We start from the raw sequence: 22,915 nt of genomic DNA on the forward strand, positions 1-22,915 counted from the left end.
TTCAAACCCACAAGACTTTATATAATACACATTTACAGCGGGGTACAGAGCATTTATCTTTAACCTTAGTAACATTTCACTATCCTTGCACTAAATGACCAACTGTAGATAATGGTGTCAGAATGAATTTCACAGTTCAAAAACAATTCAAAATATTTCACAAATGTACGTATTAATGTGCATTTGAGTGTTTAAGCCCTCTAAAGTAAGTCTATTAAGTAAGAACCATTTCAACAATATGAGAGACATTTCACATAGAATTTTCAGCGTGCTTTACGGAGTCAGAGATTTCCTGTTGGTCAGTGCAGCTTTCTGTAGTGAGCGGACACATGGATTTGAGATCTGACCAACATGTGTTAAAGGCTTAATTTGGGGGTTGGAACAACTTTAACATAAATACATACTAAAGATGGCAGATTGTTTCTAAACAGCATAGAAAAGCTAAATTCAAAAAACTATCCATCAGCTTGGAGTAATGATACAATGAGGGATGAAAAAACTACTTTATCGTAGCTGTCAATCTTCATGATGTTGGGCTTCATAGTGGATGCAATACAAATGTGTAGTGTATCACTACTGCAAATCTTCATTCAAATACCAAAGACTTTGACAGGTGACTATAAATATACTTCGAGGAAGTTCTACCCTGAGTGCTCTCTCTCTTTCGCTCATCAAACCCAGAGTACATTTGAATGCTTAGAAAGAGATGCAAAACAAGATGATAATTTTACCATGATACTTCCCTGAGAGATGTTCTAATCTAATTCGAACTTCGTAGCTCTTTCATTCTCCAGCGTTTCAGGCTATGCTTCAAAGCAACTGATACTCGTCCTCCATCGGAATAAGGATGTTATCATGGACGGAAGATGTAAGAGTTTGTGGTTTCATGGTGCTTAATGGCTCCTCTAAGCTTGGATTGCTACAAGAGCTAAAAGCATCATGATGGTTGATGGACTCGTACGCAAGAACCACAGGCATGTCCTTGTTGTGGGGCATGATCTGACTCAGTTTGGAGTTTCCAGAGTCTGTACAACCGTTCAACACACTGTACTCAAAATCCATCTGTATCTTTTGGCCCAGGTTCTTATATGGCTCCAGGAAGTTCTTCCCCAGATGCATTGTTGGAACTGGGTTTTCAAAAAAGGACTTTGATTGAATTTGCAATCTATTGCTGATTAAGAAACTGGATTCATTCGATTGCTGATTTTCATACTCGTGGCTGACGGATGTTAATTTATTTTCAAAGCTGTTCTCGTCCATGCTCTTGTAGCCGGATGAGGAGTAAATCAGCGATGGCGATCCTGAATCAACACCTTTCTCTAGACTGTCACTACAGTGCCTATCTTCACCCCGGCCTTGAGAAGATTCCACACTGAAATCAGGAGAACATTCAGATTTATATTTAGAAACGTAACAAACCGATGCACTTTAGATTTTGCAAATTTTAAACGTATAAATGATGAAAGCATCACCATGTCTTCTTGGTGACTTGGTTTGCTGTTGGATCGACACTGACAGACGAGACGTCAGTTTGGAATGACAGCAACTTTGGGACCTGATAGAGAAAAGAATAAAGCATGGAGGAATTAAATAAAACTTTTGTAACAGGCGTATCAGACTCTCGCTGGCTGTGCTGTGAAAACTGTCCACACAGACGTTCATCTAAGTTTCTATATTGGTCATTGTTTAACTCTTGAATATTTTCTATCATTAAAAAGTTTATAATCTGGTAAAGATCTGTTCAGTACTTTGGGAGTAACGGCAGGTTGAAGTCGGTACAACAGAGTAAAAACTCTGCTCATGTGACGTCGGGAAACTGCTGGTGCTTTTCTTTTTGAGTCACGGGAAAGTGGTCAGGCTCTCTCTCTCTCCTGATCAGTTTCCCACTGGATTGCTCGTCAATATCAATCAGATCACTTTTATAGGAATGTTCTCTCACCGTTTCTGATGAAGGATTCAGCAACATCTTCCCTGTGCTAGTTTTGATGTTCTGATTCACAGGAGATTTTGAAGTGAGTTTTCATAGCTTTACCTTCTTATTTTTTTCAAATCAAACTGATTCCTGTAAATAAAGAACTATTTTATTTTAGAATATAACTGGAGTTGTTTTGATGAAAAATATTGAGATCTTAGTGATCGGAATAAGATTTTAAAAAAACGTAAGTCAGAAACGCGAGTGTCAATTTCAGTTCAGTTAATGTGAATTGTTTATTGGATGTGGATCAGACAGTTTTTTCGAGGTCTGCCTTGAAAGCTGTGAATATTAATCAAAATAATCATTTACAGTTAGGTCCATGTATATTTGGACACTGACACAAATTTTGTTTTTTTTTTACTTGTTTACTGAAACATATTCAAGTTATAGTTATATAATGGACATAAAGTCCAGACTTTCAGCTTTCATTTGAGGGTATCCACATTAAAATTGGATGAAGGGTTTAGGAGTTTCAGCTCCTTAACATGTGCCACCCTGTTTTTAAAGGGACCAAAAGTAATTGGACAATTGACTCAAAGGCTATTTCATGGGCAGGTGTGGGAAATTCCTTCGTTATGTCATTCTCAATTAAGCAGATAAAAGGCCTGGAGTTGATTTGAGGTGTGGTGCTTGCATTTGGAAGATTTTGCTGTGAAGAAAACATGCGGTCAAAGGAGCTCTCCATGCAGGTGAAACAAGCCATCCTTAAGCTGCGAAAACAAAAAAAACCATCCGAGAAATTGCTACAATATTAGGAGTGGCAAAATCTACAGTTTGGTACATCCTGAGAAAGAAAGAAAGCACTGGTGAACTCATCAATCCAAAAAGACCTGGACACCCACAGAAGACAACAGTAGTGGATGATCGCAGAATAATTTCCATGGTGAAGAGAAACCCCTTCACAACAGCCAACCAAGTGAACAACACTCTCCAGGAGGTAGGCGTATCAATATCCAAATCTACCATAAAGAGAAGACTGCATGAAAGTAAATACAGAGGGTTCACTGCACGGTGCAAGCCACTCATAAGCCTCAAGAATAAAAAGGCTAGATTGGACTTTGCTAAAAAACATCTAAAAAAGCCAGCACAGTTCTGGAAGAACATTCTTTGGACAGATGAAACCAAGATCAACCTCTACCAGAATGATGGCAAGAAAAAAATATGGCGAAGGCGTGGTACAGCTCATGATCCAAAGCATACCACATCATCTGTAAAACATGGCGGAGGCAGTGTGATGGCTTGGGCATGCATGGCTGCCAGTGGCACTGGGTCACTAGTGCTTATTGATGATGTGACACAGGACAGAAGCAGCCGGATGAATTTTGAGGTATTCAGAGACATACTGTGTGCTCAAATCCAGCCAAACTGATTGGTCGGCGTTTCATAATACAGATGGACAATGACCCAAAACATAAAGCCAAAGCAACCCAGGAGTTTATTAAAGCAAAGAAGTGGAATATTCTTGAATGGCCAAGTCAGTCACCTGATCTCAACCCAATTGAGCATGCATTACACTTGTTAAAGACTAAACTTCAGACAGAAAAGCCCACAAACAAACAGAAACTGAAAACCAGTGCAGTAAAGGCCTGGCAGAGCATTAAAAAGGAGGAAACACAGCGTCTGGTGATGTCCATGAGTTCAAGACTTCAGGCAGTCATTGCCAACAAAGGGTTTTCAACCAAGTATTCGAAATGAACATTTTATTTACAATTATTTAATTTGTCCAATTACTTTTGAGCCCCTGAAATGAAGGGATTGTGTTTAAAAAGAAATGTTTTAGTTCCTCACATTTTTATGCAATCATTTTGTTCAACCCACTGAATTAAAGCTGAAAGTCTGAACTTCAACTGCATCTGAATTGTTTTGTTCAAAATTCATTGTGGTAATGTACAGAACCAAAATTAGAAAAATGTTGCCTCTGTCCAAATATTTATGGACCTAACTGTATATGCTTTCATATAAACACTAGTAGGCCTTACTTTTGAGAAATACAAAGGCCTACAGAGCACAAAGAGGCGATTAGAAATAATCTTTTATGACTTTTTTATTGAGTGTACCGATTTAACATTTTTAGCTAATTAGCATCATTAATACTAATTTGCATAATAGGTTTTTTTTTTTTACTAATTTTTAAACTTTGTATTCATTATATAACCATCTATGTTCCTATGTAAATATCTTGAAAAAAAAAAGTTATGAACAAAAAACATTTGATCTCATTGGTTAATGAGATCCTCATACAGAATATTACGGCAGTTTTCTAAAAATTAAGCTGTTTTTTCAATCTTTGATTTGTAATATCTCAAGAATGAATAAACGTATTTTAATTCTGGAAAAGGTCTGTTGTTCTGCATTCAATTCTGAATTCAATGAGAGCAGTTTCAAGCAATTTGGACTGAATTTTAATTTTCACCTGATATGCCTATTTGTAGGGGAAAAAAAAGAAATTTTTACTATTGCCTAGTTTACAATTTTAGAAATATGAAACATCCACAGGTATGCTTTTTATTTGGATGCTACAATAGACAGAAACAAATCTGATGTTCAGTGGAAAGTGATTGTTGGAAATGCTCCATATTGGAGTAACTGATGGAAACAGCGTTGCCTACCTGTTTTACAAAATCTGTAGAAAATCTCGGAGTAGGAATCTTGTCCCACCATGGTTTAAAGATTCTGTAATAAAGAGGTTAAAAAAAATCAGTTATGGGTTTCCGACGTAAAGGCTTGTTGATGAAGGTTTTTTTAAACTTGCGCTGGTGCAAATTGTTACTCTCACTCTGGATCGTTCTACTTTATTATTATTGTTATTATTAATCCTAACATTTTTTGGATGCTATTTCTCCCTCAGTTTTCAACCAATCACCAAATTTCACATGAAGAATACCTCTGGGCTGAATTACGTTGCTCTGGCTTTTGGTGCTGATCCGGATCATCGAACCAGAATGATCTGTGAAAAACGTGATCTTTTTTTTCAATCACTTACAAATTTTCATGATTTTTTTCCAATCTTTTTTTTTTATTTTGTTCAGGGCGGCAGGGTGCAACTTTTCCTCACTAAGCATCATTCTCTATCTCTTACTGTTCCAGATCTACAGGGTACAGTGACCAGATGTCCCGATTTGTAAGGGCTGGCGCAAATTACTGTGACCTTTAGTCACAGTCTCTATCTAGTTTCCTTTCTTTTTATGTGAATAAGTAATAGTTAAAAAAAAAAACATTCATGATAAAATTGTTGATGATGAAATTTGTGAAAGAGGATTTGGAGCCCTCTCTGGAAGAAATGTGGTACTGTAAATGTGGTCAAGGAGTCAAACTCCTTCGCAAACAACACATTGATATTTTTTCTGGAAGGACGGCTGATTGCAAAAGTGCACATTCCTGTTTTTCTCATACCAGAACAATCAGCATTTTTGTGTAGTGAAAAATGAAGGTTATCGTTAATCCGAGTTCTCGAATGCACTCTGATAAATATGATTGTCACAGCTACCAAGCCTGTATGCATTCATGAAATGCAAGATTGTAGTGATAATTCCACCATGACTCATCGCTGTAAAATCTGACCTGACAAGATTCTAGATGCTGATTATAACCAAGCCCTTCTAAAAATTTAAATACATAAAACACAAGCCAGGATGAAAATCTCAGGTCTTACCTGTTGAACCAGAAATAGACTGAAGATACACAAATTAACAGAATGACACACAAGATGGGGATTATTATCCTGATCATGTTTACTAACGATTGTGCTGTGGACACAAAGACATGAACTCCTGTTAAACATGCCGATAAATTTCAGTAAATCGTTCCACACATGCTTATTCTTAAAACTTACATGTTTTGAACACATATGGGTCACTGTAGTCGCTGAATGTCTTATTAGGGGGGTAGGTTGATTTCATTCTCGCTCTCAAAATATATACAGAGTTAGGTTGAAGGTTACTGCCTACAATCTCATATGTAGTCTGACCTTCTCCCAAAAGCCTTGTCTCCTGTATGAAAAGTGAATATTATTTTCATAGTTTCAGATGAAATGTGTTGCTTGATGAGTATTAAGCGACTCACATTGCTGCTTCCATCAATGCTGTATGTGAGCTCCACAGCCAGCCTGTCACAAAAAGCTTTATTCTTGTAGATGGTGTCCAAGGTAACTGAAAAGTCTCCATTTGGCTTCTGGATGACTGACTTGATGATTGGTTTTCTAGGCTTAACTGCAGGGAAGAAATAAAATCATTTATTCTATCCACATTCACTGGATATGAGCAATCACACGCTCTGATTGGCTACTCTACTACTAGGATATCAGCTCGTATACCGTGAGTAGAGAAAAACAAAATGGTGAAGCGTGTTACTGAACCAACCGAGGAAGAAATAAAAACTACTCCAAAATAAAACCACAAAAATTATCAAGTATATAAAAGAAACAGGGGCGGCATGGTGGTGTAGTGGTTAGCGCTGTCACCTCACAGCAAGAAGGTCCGGGTTCGAACCCTGTGGCTGGCGAGGGCCTTTCTGTGCGGAGTTTGCATGTTCTCCCCGTGTCCGCGTGAGTTTCCTCCGGGTGCTCCGGTTTCCCCCACAGTCCAAAGACATGCAGGTTAGGTTAACTGGTGACTCTAAATTGACCGTAGGTGTGAATGTGAGTGTGAATGGTTGTCTGTGTCTATGTGTCGGCCCTGTGATGACCTGGCGACTTGTCCAGGGTGTACCCCGCCTTTTGCCCATAGTCAGCTGGGATAGGCTCCAGCTTGCCTGCGACCCTGTAGAACAGGATAAAGAGGCTAGAGGAGATGAGATGAGATAAAAGAAACAGAAATGGCTAAAATATAGGGCTGGGGTTTTTTTTGTTCCCCAATATCTCCTGTTCCACACTCCAGCCCAGTTGGTGGCAGGAATGCACCTTTACGTTGGTTTGCCAACCGCCAAAAAACCCTAAAGAAGAAGACCCAAAAATACAAAAAAAAAAGCACAACAAAATATGGAATGAAAGTATTTGATGATAAGAACATATCCTTTTTAAATTTTTCAAGAATTATCATCACATTTTTCAAATTGCTCCTGTCATTTCGTCGGTTTGTTTACATTCTAAGCAGAAATATTTTGTTGAGCATTTTGTATAAAGTTTTTATTGATTTGAATTTGCAAAACATAAAAATGCTCTGTTTCTCAAAATCCAGTGAATGTGGATGAAATAAAACAGTTATTCCACTCAATCTCGTCATAGATGGATTATAGACAACTTGGTGCTATGCGGCTCGTCGGCTATCAGCTCATGTATGACTCAATTTCATGGAATAACTGAAATATTTGGATGTGTGGATATATAGTACATAGCCCTTTTCTACAGCATGGTATCAGTTTGACTCGTATCAAAAGTGGTACCAACATTCAAGAGCAAGGCTGCTGTTCAGTGCTGCATTAACCATAAAGACAAAAGTTGACCAGCCACAGCATGAAGTTATGGGAAAGAGTCGTGGAAGCTCAGCTAAGAGGAGAGGTAGAGATCTGTGAGTAGCAATATGGCTTCATGCCAGGAAAGTGTCCTAAAGATGCAATATTTGCTTTGAGAATACTGACAGAAAAGCTTAGAGAAGACCAGAAGGAGCTGCATTGTGTGTTTGTGGATTTAGAGAAGGCATGTGACAGGGTGCCTAGAGAGCAGCTGTAGTACTGCATGAGGAAATCAGGAGTGGTGAAGTGTGTGAGATTGGTACAGGATGTGTATGAGGACAGAGCTTCTCCCAGCTTCCAAGGGAGGCGGGGGACATTGAGTCTGAGTGGACCATGTTCTCTAACTCCATTGTAGACGCGGCTGTTCGGAGCTGTGGCTGCAAGGTCTCCGGTGCCTGTCGTGGCGGCAATCCCTGAACCCGGTGGTGGACACCGGAAGTAAGGGATGTCATCAAGCTGAAGAAGGAGTCCTATCAGGCCATGTTGGTCTCTGGGATTCCTGAGACAGCTGACAGGTATCGGCAGACCAGGCGTGCCACAGCTCGGGCAGTTGCGGAGGCAAAAACTCGGAACTGGGAGGAGTTCAGTGAGGCCATGGAGGAGGACTATCGGTCAGCCTCGAAGAAATTCTGGCAAACTGTCCGGCACCTCAGGAGGGGGAAGCAGTACTCTGCCAACACTGTTTACAGTATGGGTGGGGAGCTGTTGACCTCGACTGGGGACATTATCGGGCGGTGGAAGGAATACTTCGAGGATCTCCTCAATCCCACAGTCACATCTTCCATTGAGGAAGTGGAGGCTGATGACTCAGGGCAGACTCGTCCATTACCCAAGCCGAAGTCACTGAGGTGGTTAGCAAGCTCCTCGGTGGCAGGGTACCGGGGCTGGATGAGATCTGCCCCAAGAATCTCAAGTCTCTGGATGTTGTGGGGCTGTCTTGGCTGACATGCCTCTGCAACATCGCATGGTGGTCGGGGACAGTGCCTCTGGAGTGGCAGACTGGGGTGGTGGTCCCTCTTTTTAAGAAAGGGGACCGGAGAGTGTGCTCCAATTATAGGGGAATCACACTTCTCAGCCTCCCAGGGAAGGTTTACTCCAGGGTACTGGAGAGGAGAATTCGGCCGATAGTCGAACCTTGGATCCAGGAGGAACAATGCGGTTTTCGTCCTGGTCACAGAACACTGGACCAGCTCTATACCCTTCATAGGGTGTTCGAGGGTTCATGGGAGTTTGCCCAACCAGTCCACATGTGCTTTGTGGATCTGGAGAAGGCATTTGACCATGTCCCTCATGGTATTCTGTGGGGGGTCCTTCGGGAGTATGGGGTTCGGGGCCCTTTGCTAAGGGCTGTCCGGTCCCTGTATGAACGGAGCAGGAGTCTGGTTCGCATTGCTGGCAGTAAGTCAGACCTGTTCCCAGTGCATGTTGGACTCCGGCAGGGCTGCCCTTTGTCACTGGTTCTGTTCATAATTTTTATGGACAGAATTTCTAGGCGCAGCCAGGGGCTGGAAGGAATCCTGTTTGGGAACCACAGGCTTTCATCTCTGCTTTTTGCAGATGATGATGTCCTGTTGGCTTCTGCAAGCCAGGACCTTCAGCATGCACTGGAGCAGTTTGCAGTCGAGTGTGAAGCGGCTGGGATGAGAATCAGCACCTCCAAGTCCATGGTTCTCAACCGGAAAAGGGTGGCTTGCCCTCTCCAGGTTGGTGGAGAAGTCCTACCTCAAGTGGAGGAGTTTAAGTATCTCGGGATCTTGTTCACGAGTGAGGGAAGGATAGAGCGTGAGATCGACAGGCAGATCGGTGCGGCCTCCACAGTGATGCGGTCGCTTTACCGGTCCGTCGTGGTGAAGGAGCTGAGCCAAAAGGCGAAGCTCTCAATTTACCGGTCAATCTACGTTCCGACTCTCACCTATGGTCATGAGCTTTGGGTAATGACCGAAAGAACAAGATCACGGATACAAGCGGCCGAAATGATTTTCCTTTGCAGGGTGGCTGGGCGCTCCCTTAAAGATAGGGTGAGAAGTACAGTCACTCGGGAGGAGCTCGGAGTAGAGCCGCTGCTCCTCCACATCGAGAGGAATCAGCTGAGGTGGCTTGGGCATCTCTTTCGGATGCCTCCTGGACACCTCACTGGGGAGGTGTTCCAAGCATGTCCTCCCAGGAGGAGGCCCTGGGAAAGACCCAGGACATGCTGGAGGGACTATGTCTCTCAGCTGGCCTGGGAACGCCTCGGTGTTCTTCCCGAGGAGCTGGCCGAGGTGTCTGGGGAAAGGGAAGTTTGGGCTTCCATGCTCAGACTGCTGCCTCCGCGACCCGGCCCCGGATAACCGGAAGAAGACGAGACAAGACTTAAAAATGTCAAGGTTTATCAGACTGCCACAGAGTGTTTGACAGGCCCAGGACCTCAGAGTGTTAAACTCCTTGTGCACTACTAAAGATTTGAAGGAACAATGAAGAATAATGAAGGTTTATCACTGTTTGGGTTGTTCTTTTTTTTTTTAAATTTCACAACTGAATGAGCGGCAGAGACCAAGGGGAAATTTGTTTCCTTGCTGTGACAAAAACAGCCACATATATGTGAGAATCAGCATCCCTTCAATATCCTCCATTGCTCTTGTGAGTGTCATGTTAATTTTAAGACTGAGGACATGATGTTGATGGTCCCTTGTATGAAGCCCTCCACACTATACTGACTTTAAAATGCCAACCACTCACAGTTGCTAGAAACCACCAAAAGATGTTAGGGATACCTCATCAGTTGTGCACCAGTGTCATCGGATATTTCGGCCTTTTAATCACAATAACACCCTCTGCTAAGGCAGGCCCACCACAGGCTGATCAGACCTAGGTGTGTCCCCCTAACATCTTGGGGCCCAGATGGGGTCCTTCCTTCTGATCCACAACCACTGGCTGCAGCATTCTGCAGTCCCTGATGTTTCTTTTATTGTCTGGCGCAGGACTTGTGCTTGAATTCCTACCTCTTTCAGCAACTTGACAGTAGATGTTGCAATAAAGACCCTACAGCCAACCTCCACTGACCAAACTCTTGTTTTCCAGCCTTGTTGTTTTGCCTTAGCTGCCATCTCTGAACACTGCAGCCTCTTCCTCTCATTTTCCTCATCAACTGCATCCTCCCAGGGTACTGTCAGCTCTACAAAGTAGACAATGGGCAGGGTGTTGGACCAGAGTACCAGATCTGGTCTTAGGGTGGTGGTGGTAATCTCTGGTGGGACTGTAAGCTGCTGGCCTACATCAGCCTACTTTTTCCAGTCTCGGGCTCCCTCCAGCTAACCAGCCCTGGTTAGTGGAGGAGGCCCTCTCTGCCCCTCTTCTCCTTCTCAGATGAGTAGTGTCTTTGGTACTATGCTTGAAGCTCTGGGGGGCAGGTCGTTGGTAGCAGTTCTCTTGGTCTCAATTGCTGTTGCCAGGCATTTCAGCACTTCATTGTGCTGATGTCACAGCAGTTTCATGCAGCATTGCAAGTTTCATCACCGAAGAAATTAATTCATTAGTCACCACAGTGTGGATGTCACCACAGTGTGGATATCGATTAGTCAGATGGTGAAGAACGCAGGAAGAAGTGTAATTTGTTCATTGGAAATGATTTCAGTCTGAGATTAAATCAGTTATACAGTCAGCTGCATATTGCACAAGACTATGCTGGGAAAAGTAATTTTGTCCCCTTTGGCTTTAATGGAACTGTGGTAATCAGAGCGGGTGGGTGGAGCACAGAAGTATGGCAGGCCAGAACTCAGTTCCAAAAACTCTTTTTATTTACACTTTTCAGTCGCAAACACACTCTCCCAGCCACACGCATACACCCACGCATAAGTCATCTGGTTGGGGAGAGAGCTCTCTTCCTCTGCTCTCTCTCTCCTTATATAGGGCACGGTCACTGGGGAAGACACACAAACACAGGTTAACTAACCATCAGGTGTAGTGATTCTGCCACCTACCTTCCCTGACTCCGCCCTCCTGTCACAGACCGACGCTTGACCACGCCCCCACTGCCACATACCCCCACCGCCCAACTCAGGCCGGGCAGCCGTCCAGCCTGCAGCCGATTCCCCCCCCCCCCCCCCCGACGGGAGAGGAAGTCTGCCACGACCATCTGCGCCCCCAGCCTGTGGCCCACCTTGAAGTTAAAGGGTTGGAGTGCCAGATACCAACGGGTGATCTGCGCGTTGGCATCCTTCATGCGGTGGAGCCACTGGAGGGGCGCGTGATCCGAACAGAGGGTGAAAGGGCATCCCAGCAGGTAGTAGCGGAGGGCGAGGACCGCCCACTTGATGGCCAGGCACTCCTTCTCTATGGTGCTGTAGCACCCCTCATGCACTGACAGCTTCTGGCTCATGTACAGCACTGGGCGATCCTCCCCCTCCACCTCCTGGGACAAAACAGCCCCCAGCCCTCTGTCCAATGCATCTATCTGCAATATAAAGGGGAGAGAAAAGTCAGGGAAGTGTAACAGTGGCCCCCCCACACAGTGCAGCCTTTACGTCAGAAAAAGCCTGCTGGCATTGCTCCGTCCACTAGACCGGATCTGGTGCCCCCTTTTTAGTGAGATCAGTCAGCGGGCTGGTGATGTCCGAATAATTAGGTATAAACCCACGATAGTAGCCAGCCAGCCCCAGGAACTGTCTCACCCCCTATTTGGTCTTGGGCCTCGGGCAGGCCACAATCGCTGCTGTCTTGTTAATTTGGGGACGGACCTGCCCATTGCCCAAGTGGAAGCCCAGATACTGTACTTCCACCCGCCCAATCGCACACTTCTTTGGGTTGGCTGTGAGACCCGCTCACCTCAGTGACCTAAGGACGGCCCTCAGATGTTGCAGGTGCCGTGGCCAGTCATTACTATAGACAATAATATCATCGAGGTATGCAGCCGCATAGGTGGCGTGGGGGCGGAGGACCCTATCCATCAGCCGCTGGAATGTAGCGGGCGCCCCAAACAGCCCAAAAGGAAGTGTGACAAACTGGTGTAAGCCAAACGGTGTGGAAAAGGCTGTTTTTTCTCAGGATAACAGTCAAGGGGATCTGCCAATATCCCTTTGTCAAATCCAGCGTCGAATAAAAACGAGCCGTGCCTAGTCGATCAAGCAACTCGTCAATACGAGGCATTGGGTACACGTCAAATTTAGACACCGCATTGACTTTTCTATAATCAAATCAAATCAAATCAAGTTTATTTGTACAGCGCTTTTAACAATAAACATTGTCGCAAAGCAGCTTTACAGAATTTGAACGACTTAAAACATGAGCTAATTTTATCCCTAATCTATCCCCAATGAGCAAGCCTGTGGCGACGGTGGCAAGGAAAAACTCCCTCAGACGACATGAGGAAGAAACCTCGAGAGGAACCAGACTCAAAAGGGAACCCATCCTCATTTGGGCAACAACAGACAGCCTGACTATAATATTAACAGTTTTAACAGGTATAACCCTCAACTGTCCTCATGGGGCCGTCCTTCACAGGAGTGGGGCGATAAAACTCCGACCAGACACAGGGCACCAGGATGGATCAAGCAGGTCCGAGGGGCAGAAGAGGCCAGCATCTCAATCCCAGGATCAACATGTAACTCAGAGGGACAGAGGGGGGGGGGGGGGGGGGGAGAGAGAGAGAAAGAAAACATGTTGTTAGGTATGCCCTAAAAATGACAAGTATTAAATCTGTGTGGTAGGCTCGCAGAGACGAGAGTCTTTACATCAGGCATGACACACAATGGCATGTTAATATGGTAAAAAAAAATATATCATGACCTGCTCTGGCTGGATGCTTGATTGGGTGATGGGAGCACACTCCTCACCAATGATGAGATGCAGATGGGACCCTTAGGGCTGGCCAAGACAATTCAGTTACATTTCACCGGGTCTGGGACATGCGACAGAATGTCTGACGGCCGATTCCCTGCAGGCTACGATAGCCAGTCGAGGTCCACACCGTCTCCACCAAAAGATTTCCTGTTGACTCCATGTAACTCAGAGGGACAGATTTGGAGTGGGGGGGGAGAGAAAGAAAACACAGGTGGTTAGGTATGCCCGATGTCACCTGAATAAGTAGGAACAGTATACATATTGCACCGAGTACAAGCAGGGACTCCGGCAACTAACTATGACAGCATAACTAAAAGGAGAGAGCCAGAAGGTAACACAGGCATGAGGGAGCCCCGGGACATAAAGCAGCCAGCCACTGCACCGTCAACAAACTCGAGTGAGCAAGCGAGTGGGGACTGACAGCATCCATACATCCCAGTTTACCAAAACACTCTATGTCTGAGGTCCCTCCAGATCTACTCCTTTACCTCATAAACATCATTAATAAAAGGCTTGACTAAACAGATATGTTTTCAGCCTAGACTTAAATGCTGAGACTGTGTCTGATTCCCGAACATTACTTGGAAGGCTGTTCCATAACAGTGGGGCTTTGTAAGAAAAGGCTCTGCCCCCTGATGTAGCCTTCACTATACGAGGTACCAGCAGATAGCCTGCACCTTTTGATCTAAGTAGGCGTGGCGGGTCATAGAGGAGCAGAAGTTCACTCAGGTACTGTGGTGCGAGACCATTTAGTGCTTTAAAGGTCAATAGTAGTATTTTATAATCAATACGAAATTTGATTGGGAGCCAATGCAGTGTGGATAAGACAGGCGTGATGTGGTCATATTTTCTTGTTCTAGTAAGGACTCTTGCTGCGGCATTTTGAACTAACTGGAGCTTGTTTATGCACTTATTGGAACATCCAGACAGTAAGGCATTACAATAATCCAACCTGGAGGTAACGAAAGCATGGACTAGTTTTTCTGCATCATGCAATGACATTAAATTTCTTATCTTTGCAATATTTCTGAGATGAAAGAAAGCTATCCGGGTGATGTTATCAATGTGAGTTTCGAATGAAAGACTGGGGTCAATAATCACTCCGAGGTCTTTTACTGCTGCACGTGAAGAAACAGAAAGGCCATCCAGAGTTACTGTGTAATCAGAAAACTTACTTCTAGCTGTATGTGGTCCTAGCACAAGTACTTCAGTCTTGTCAGAGTTAAGCAGAAGGAAATTTATAAGCATCCAGTGTCTAATGTCCTTCACACATTCCTCAATTCTATTAAGCTGGTGTCTCTCATCAGGTTTTGCAGAGACATACAACTGTGTGTCATCAGCATAACAGTGGAAACTAATACAATGTTTACGAATAATATCGCCCAGAGGTAACATATATAGAGAAAAAAGCAGTGGACCCAAGACAGAACCTTGTGGAACACCAAACTTTACCTCGGTACGTCTAGAAATATCACCATTTATATCAACATACTGATAACGATCAGTTAGATAAGACCTGAGCCAGGAGAGGGCCATTCCCTTAACTCCCACAACATTTTCTAGTCTATCCAGAAGAATGGAATGATCAATGGTATCAAATGCTGCACTAAGGTCAAGCAACACAAGTAGCGAGACACAGCCCTGATCAGACGCCAACAGTAGGTCGTTTACTACTTTAACCAGTGCTGTCTCTGTGCTATGATGAGGTCTAAATCCTGACTGATACATTTCATGGATGTTATTCCTATGTAAATATGAGCATAACTGCTGTGCCACAGCTTTTTATAATCCACACAGAACCGGACTGACCCGTCGGCCTTGGGAACCAAGACCACCGGGCTGCTCCAGTCACTGTGGGACTCCTCGACGATGCCCATGTCGAGCATGGCCTCGAGTTCTTCCCAAACCACCTTTTTCTTGTGTTTGGGCAGCCTGTAAGGGCGGCTGCGCACTACCACCCCCGGGGGCGTCTCAATGTGGTGTTCTATGAGGCAGGTGTGGCCGGGCAGGGGTGAGAACACAGCCGAAAATTCGGCTTGCAACTGGGCAACCTCCGTGAGTTGGGTCAAGGAGAGGTGGTCTCCACAGGGGACTGGAGTGGTAGTCAATGTTCCTTTTTGAACCTCCGGCCCCAGCTCCGCCTTCTCTGGAACCAGCGACACCAACGCCACGGGGACCTCCTCATTCCAGAGTTTTAACAGATTGAGGTGGTAAATCTGTAACGCCCCACCCCTGTCCGTTCGCCTCACCTCATAGTCGACGTCCCCGACTCTCCGTGTGACCTCAAAAGGTCCTTGCCACTTGGCGATCAATTTGGAGCTCAACGTGGGCAACAGCACGAGCACTTTATCTCCCGGTGCAAACTCCCTAAGGTGCGTGCCCCTGTCGTACAGGCGGATTTGCTATTCTTGGGCCTGCCGCAAATTCTCCTGGGTTAGGTGCGTGAGGGTGTGGAGTTTTGCGCGCAGGTCAAGAACATATTGAATTGTATTTTTGCTGGTTGAAGGTCCCTCCTCCCAATTTTCCCACAGCACATCTAGGATGCCACGCGGCTTACGCCCATATAATAATTCGAATAGGGAGAACCCCGTGGAGGCTTGTGGGACCTCTCGCACTGCGAAAAGCAGGGGTTCGAGCCATTTATCCCAATTACGTGCGTCCTCGCTTACAAATTTTTTAATTATGTTTTTGAGGGTGCGATTAAACCGTTCGACTAAATTGTCCGTTTGTGGGTGATAAACGCTGGTGCGGATCAGCTTCATTCCCAATAACCCATACAGTTCGCTCAGTGTGCGTGACATAAACGAGGTGCCTTGATCAGTCAGAATCTCTTTGGGGATTCCAACTCGGGAGATGACGTGGAAGAGCGCTTCCGCAATACTGCGTGCTGAGATATTGCGCAGAGGCACTGCTTCCGGGTATCACGTTGCATAGTCCACCAGGACTAAAATAAAGTGGTACCCTCATGTTGTCTGATCCAATGGCCCGACGAGATCCATCCCAATTCTTTCGAACAGGGTCTCGATTAATGGCAGAGGGCGCAAAGGCACTTTTGGAATGGCCGCTGGATTTACTAACTGGCATTCGCGGCACGCCGTACACCACCTACGAACATCGCCGCGAATCCCTGGCCAATAGAACCGGGCCATTATTCCGGCTAGTGTCTTATCCTGCCCTAAGTGTCCAGCCATGGGATTAAAGTGAGCTGCCTGGAATACCAATTCCCGGTGGCTCTTTGGAATCAAAAGCTGTGTGACTCGCTCTTTAGCAGTGCCTGGTGCTGGCTCTGTTGGGCCGTGGTGAGGGCGTGGATCAGGTCTGCGAAGGGGGAGGACTCCATGGGGCTGTTCTCCTCTGTGCTCCGTCCCGGGTTTCGGCACCACTGTGGTAATCAGAGCGGGTGGGTGGAGCACAGAAGTACGGTAGGCCAGAACTGAGTTCCAAAAACTCTTTTCATTTGCACTTTTCAGTTGCAAACACACTCTCCCAGCCACACGCATACACCCACACATAAGTCATCTGGTTGGGGAGAGAGCTCTCTTCCTCTGCTCTCTCTCTCCTTATATAGGGTGCGGTCACTGGGGAAGACACACAAACACAGGTTAACATCAGGTGTAGTGATTCTGCCACTTAACTTCCCTGACTCTGCCCTCCTGTCACAGACCGATGCTTGACCACGCCCCACTGCCACAGGAACATTATCACTTTGTATGATAATTAAAATACTCAAATGTTCCTGAGTAAATTCCTCCTGAAGTTACAGAGTCTTGCAAAAGTATTCATCCCCCTTGGTGTTTGTCCTGTTTTGTTGCATTACAATCTGGAATTAAAATGGATTTTTGGAGGGTTAGCACCATTTGATTTACACAACATATCTACCACTTTAAAGGTGCAATTTTTTTGTTTGTTTTTTGTGACACAAACAATAATTAAGATGAAAAAACAGAAATCTGGAGTGTGCATAGGTATTCACCCCCCAAGATCAATACTTTATAGAGCCACCTTTTGCTGCAATTCCAATTGCAAGTCTCCTGGAGTAAGTCTCTATTAGTTTAGCACATCTAGCCACTGGGATTTTGGCCCATTCCTCAAGGCAAAACTGCTCCAACACCTTCAAGTTAGATGGGTTGCATTGGTGTACAGCAATCTTCAAGTTATGGCACAGGTTCTCAATTGGATTGCGGTCTGGGCTTTGACTAGGCCATTCCAAGACATTTAAATGTTTCCCTTTAAACCACTCCAGTGTAGCTGGAGTGTGGCCATGTTTAGGGTCATTGTCCTGCTGGACCGTGAACCTTCGTCCCAGTCTCAAACCTCTGGCCGAATCAAACAGGTTTTCCTCCAGAATTGCCCTGTATTTAGTGCCATTCATCTTTTCTTCAGTCCTGACCAGCTTTCCTGTCCCTGCAGATGAAAAATATTCCCACAGCATGATGCTGCCACCACCATGCTTCAATATAAAAATGGTGTTCTCGGGGTGTTGGGTTTGCTCCATACATGGCATTTCCCATGATGGCCAAAAAGATCAATTTTTGTCTCATTTGCCCAGAGAATCATCTATGTGTTTGGGGAGTCTGCCACATGCTGTTGGGCAAACTCCAAATGTGACTTTTTAAGCAATGACTTTTTTCCTGGCCACTCTTCCATAAAGCCCCGCCCACTTTGTGGAGTGTATGGCTTAAAGTGGTCCTATGAACAGATACTCCCATCTTCGCTGTGGCTCTTTGCAGCTGCTTCAGTGTTATCTTTGGTGTCTCTGTTACATCTCTGATTAATGCCCTCCTTGCCTGGTCTGTGAGTTTTGGTGGACGGGGCCTTCTCTTGTCAGGTTTGTATTGGTGCCATATTCTTTCCATTTTGCTATAATGGATTTAATGGAGCTCTGTGGGATATTCAAAGTTTGGGATATTTTTTATAACCCAACCCTGATCTATACTTCTCCACAACTTTGTCTCTGACCTGTTTGGAGGCTCCTTGGTTTTCATGTTGCTTGCTTAGTAGTGTAGCAAAGTCAGGGTCCTTCCAGAACAGGTTGATTTATACAGACATCATGTGACACTTTGACTGTACACAGGTGGAACGTAAATCAATTAATGAAGTGAACTGGTTGGACCAGCTCTTATTTAGCGGTTTCATATGAAAGGGGGTGAATACCTGTGCACACTCCAGATTTATGTTTTTTTTTAATCTTAATTATTGTTTGTGTCACAATAAAACAACAATTTGCACCTTTAAAGTGGTAGGTATGTCGTGTACCCGTAAATCAAATGGTGCTAACCCTCCAAAAATCCATTTTAATTCCAGCTTGTAATGCGACAAAACAGGACAAACACCAAAGGGGATGAATACTTTTGCAAGACACTGTACTTTTGTCTGGAATCAGTTCCTGATTTGAGTACTTTTTGAATTAAAAATGAATGGTCCTGCAACCTTCAAACCTTACAAACTGTAATTCACTTACTGAAGTCTTGGGTTGTGGTATTTTGTGTGTACCAAATCTTGTCTCCTTTCATCACGTCCAATATGAATAACTCGTCAACCACAAACCCTTTCACTTCAATTGTGCATTCACATGAGCCGGGTTGGATTTCATCAAAATGGCATGTGAATGACCTGCAACATAGGACAAATATCAAGCAAATACTGCACCACTAATCAACTGTATTAAAAAAAAAGTAATTTTAACCCATCATCTGAACTAACCTGTTATCATTCTTCATGATCAATGAAGCGTGGAGTTTGTTTTCAGAACAACTTTTGGCTTCATACCGGAAGAAGCTGCACTTTAGCTTGGTTTCATAATCGTTAAAGCATTTCGGAGGCTCTGAAAATGGGATTAAGGTGTCAGGAACATGTCAGTTTATTAGACACCAAAAATAGTTAAATTAAGTGCCAAGATTATGTTGATTAATTTATTCATCACTTCATTTTTTTCTTTACATTTTCTGTTCATTGTCTTCTTTTTCTAATGTTTGTTCTTCCTGATGTGTGTCATTCATTGTTTCATCATTTGGGCGGCACGAAAAGTCTAGTGCATGATGACGGAAGAGATGAAGAGATTAAAAAAAGAAAAGATGGAGGTGTCAGTAGAGCTTTTGTTAAAAAAATCCTCTACTAGGATGAGCAAGTACGAGTCTTTCTTTTCCTTTGCTTTTTTTCTGCTGTGGTGAATTTTGTGTGTTTTGATTTGGTTTAGCTGAGATAGCACAAAAACATAGCTTTCAGCTGTATCTGGAGCAACAGGTGAAATAAATGAACAAATGACACACTAACACAAACTATAAATATTGGCACCTGTGATATTTTCATAACCTGACAAAAGGCATTTGAAGAGGTGGTGCGTTATTATGCTGTTTGTGAAGAGACTTGTTCTTTCTATGAAAAGCTTGACAAGTCTTCAACTCTCCCCCAAATCTGATGTATCGCTCAAATCCCAACTAAGTGTCTTTTAGTGGAAAAAGAGAAAAAAAACCTCACGAAATACACTACATGGTGATATCTTACAAATCATTTCAGGGTTTTTTTTTCCTAAGATATGTTTTGAACATTATTACATATGGCACCTTTAATATGCAGGACAACGGAAACAATTTTACTTATGTACGTTTTGACAAACAAATAGAACAAAGAGCATGACAAAATGGGAGAAGGATGGAGAAAAAAGACAATTAAAAAAATATGGTTTATAGCCTAAAAGAACGGGCAAGCTGATCTCAAGAAAGTACTGAAGATGTAATAAGGTATGTAAGATCTAAATTTTTTTTTTTTGAACCATGATTTTTGTTGTTGGACAGAATTTTAGTCTGAAAACCATTTCTCAAAGATATATTAAAAACTTGATTATTGGATAGTAATGAATTAGCAGCAAACTTACCAACAGATTCAGTGAAGCCAAAGCCAGAGAGAAATTGGATTACTTGCAGGATTATAATGAAGGCAGCCATTGTCCATCCTGGTATAAATTAAGCACAAAAAAAAAAAAAAGCTGTTGAGGTTTTAATAACGTCGTACATAACATCCCGAGGACAAAGAGAACAGAGTTTGTTCTCATCTCCATAAGCTTCTTTTTAAACTCACCTTTGCAGGTTATACATGGCATCAGGTCAAACATGTGTGACAGAATCTTCAATTCTTTGACTTAAGTCACAACTGAACCGGGTTTATATTTGAGATTTGAAAGATTTAGGAGCAGTAGTAAGAACAACGATGTGTCTCTCACCGTCCCCTGTCTGGAATGCTGTGTTGTGGAGCATTACTTTCAGCTTTTACTGGAACAGGTTGAAGCAGTTCTGTGGAAATGCAGTAGCACTGTTTCCGGCTTATACTTCATCCATGACCACCAGGAAAACAAATGGAAAAAAAAACCATACAAAACGATACCATTGTTAATAATGTTATCTGAAAGTGAAAGGAGATGTTATTTGAAACTATGTGACTTGCCATGGTGTTAAACATGTACTGTATGTGTGTTATGCACTGCTGTCAAACAACAACAACAAAGGCATGCCATCTTCAGTTTTTACCCTGCCTCTTGCCCATAGTCAGCTGGGATAGGCTCCAGCTTGCCTGCGACCCTGTAGGACAGGATAAGCAGCTACAGATAATGGATGGATGGATGGATGGATGGATGGATGGATATACACATATATACAAGAGGACAAGGCAAGACACACACCAGTGAGATGCACACAAATGGACATCTATTAGTGCATGTAATACAGTATGCGCTTAAATGTCGTGCTTGTATACAGAGAGCAGAGAGGGAACAGGTGATAGTGAGATGAGTCATATTGCCTAAGGTAGAACGTGCATGTGACTATTTCCCATTTCTGAAGCACAATTATTCCTGCTTAACAGTGAAGATTGTCTGAATTTGCTCTCTGATTCTGGAAGTACTCTACTGATTAGAGAAGGAAGAACAACTGTCACTATTCTACTGTGTGTCAATAAAAGTGTTTGAAGAGGATGTGGGGGGTGATTTGAATGTCCTGAGTTTGTGGAGATATAAGAGAGAGATAGTGTTGTGTGTGTTTTAGCAGCGTGTCAGTGTGCTGAGATCAAGCCTATGATCTTGAAATGTAAAATGGCTCACCCATGTTACTGAGGCACCACCAATCTGTCTCATCACAGCTGTGTCCATCAGGGAGCTGAATAACAATGTCTGAGCTGTGGATGGCATCAGAGTCGTGGATACAGAGAGAACAGGAGGGGGCTCAGGATACAGCCGTGGGAAGATCCAGTGTTGGGTAAAACATGAAAAAAAAAGCATGAAAATAAATTAATCATTTGAAAACAAGTGAATCATTAATGAAGTGAAAATGAATGAGTGATTAAAACAAGTGAATAATTTGAAAATAAAGCCATGTAAAATACATCAATCATGTGAAAAAATTATGAAAAACCGTTTGAAAATAAGCAAATCATTTGAAAATGAATCAGGTTTAAGTGAATCATTTGAGAATAAATCATGTGAAATATGAATCATCTGAAAATAAGTGAATCATTTGGAAATAAATCACATATGAAAATAATTGACTCATTTGAACATAAGCGAATCATTCAGAAATAATTCATACGAAAGTAAATGAACCATTTGAGAATCAATCACGTAAATTTAAGTGAATCATTTGAAAGTACATCACATGAGTCAGTGAATCATTTGAAAATAAATCACATGAAAATCAGTGAATCATTCGAAAACACCACATGAAAATCAATGAAACATTTGAAAACAGATCACATTTGAAAATAAGTGAATCATTTCAAAATAAATCACATTTGAAAATAAGTAAATCATTTGAAAATTAATCACATTTGAAAATAAATCACATGAAAAGTGAATCATTTGAAAATAAATCACATTTAAATAAGTGAATCATTTTAAAATAAATCACATTTAAATAATTGAATCATTTGAAAATAAATCACATGAGAAATAAGTGATTCATCTGAAAATAAATTACATTTGAAAATAAGTGAAAGAGGGGATTAGTCAAAGAAGCAACCAAGAAGTCAAGGGGAACCGCAAAGGAGCTGGAAAGTACAAAATGTGAAAAAGTTGACTGAGGGGTTGAAAACTTAAGCAAGCCATTGTAAACCTAAAATGACAATAAACCTACAAAAAGTCTCTTAGTCATTTTGCAACTGTACTGTGACAAACAACCTCCTTAATAATTCATAATCACAGCTTGATAATGTTTAAATAAAAACACCACCATTATAGCAGTTCCAAAGAAATCTAAAACCACCGGGTTTAATGATCACGAACCAGCTGCACTCATGCCAATAATCAAACATTTTTAAAAGGGCTTGTCATGGTACACATACAAAACCCTGAGAGCAACGACTACAGTATGTCTAATTCGCATTTCAAACAAACCTGCAACATCAATTGTGCTGTAATTCACTGAAAATTAATCAGAATTTTATAGTATTTATTTACACATGAGAATGTGGGCTCTGGGTTTAAGTGATTATAAAAACATATTTGTGTAATACTTGTCCCTCAGCATCATCGCTGCCCAAGTGCAATGTTGGTTTAAAGCAAAGCAAAATATTTTACTGCTGTAAAGTCTGACAGTACAGCATGAAATATTTATCGTAATCGAAACTAAAACTGGCGGCACGGTGGTGTATTGGTTAGCGCTGTCGCCTCACAGCAAGAAGGTCCGGGTT

General features: G+C 42.9%; 1 protein-coding gene across 2 annotated transcripts; it reads right to left on the minus strand.

Annotated features, from left to right (window-relative positions):
• LOC132871907 (interleukin-4 receptor subunit alpha-like) lies at window positions 1-20,500 on the minus strand. 2 transcript variants are annotated; one of them, XM_060906517.1, is made up of 11 exons: window positions 20,318-20,500; window positions 20,115-20,192; window positions 18,944-19,064; window positions 18,702-18,853; window positions 6,038-6,183; window positions 5,808-5,964; window positions 5,628-5,721; window positions 4,860-4,922; window positions 4,585-4,648; window positions 1,473-1,555; window positions 1-1,372 (listed from the first exon to the last, which is right to left on the minus strand). In XM_060906517.1, exons 1-11 carry the CDS (start codon window positions 20,349-20,351, stop codon window positions 811-813), a joined length of 1,554 nt encoding a protein of 517 aa, XP_060762500.1. In that variant the 5' UTR covers window positions 20,352-20,500; the 3' UTR covers window positions 1-810. The 2 variants fall into 2 exon arrangements, with proteins under 2 accessions (XP_060762500.1, XP_060762501.1); XM_060906518.1 differs by lacking the exon at window positions 4,860-4,922 and having other exon boundaries at window positions 20,318-20,499.
• Window positions 20,501-22,915: the final 2,415 nt, after the last annotated feature.

Source organism: Neoarius graeffei, chromosome 23 (genome assembly GCF_027579695.1).
Source record: "Neoarius graeffei isolate fNeoGra1 chromosome 23, fNeoGra1.pri, whole genome shotgun sequence".
Classification (NCBI taxonomy): Eukaryota; Metazoa; Chordata; class Actinopteri; order Siluriformes; family Ariidae; genus Neoarius; species Neoarius graeffei.

What these genes read in the sequence shown, in the direction of transcription:
- LOC132871907 (XM_060906517.1), bottom strand. Translation starts at nt 20,351, where the DNA reads ATGTTTGACCTGATGCCATGTATAACCTGCAAAG. An exon ending in CCCATATGTGTTCAAAACAT is followed by an intron (nt 5,722 to 5,807) that starts GTAAGTTTTAAG and finishes TTGTGTCCACAG; the next exon opens with CACAATCGTTAGTAAACATG. An exon ending in CAAGTCACCAAGAAGACATG is followed by an intron (nt 1,373 to 1,472) that starts GTGATGCTTTCA and finishes TCCTGATTTCAG; the next exon opens with TGTGGAATCTTCTCAAGGCC.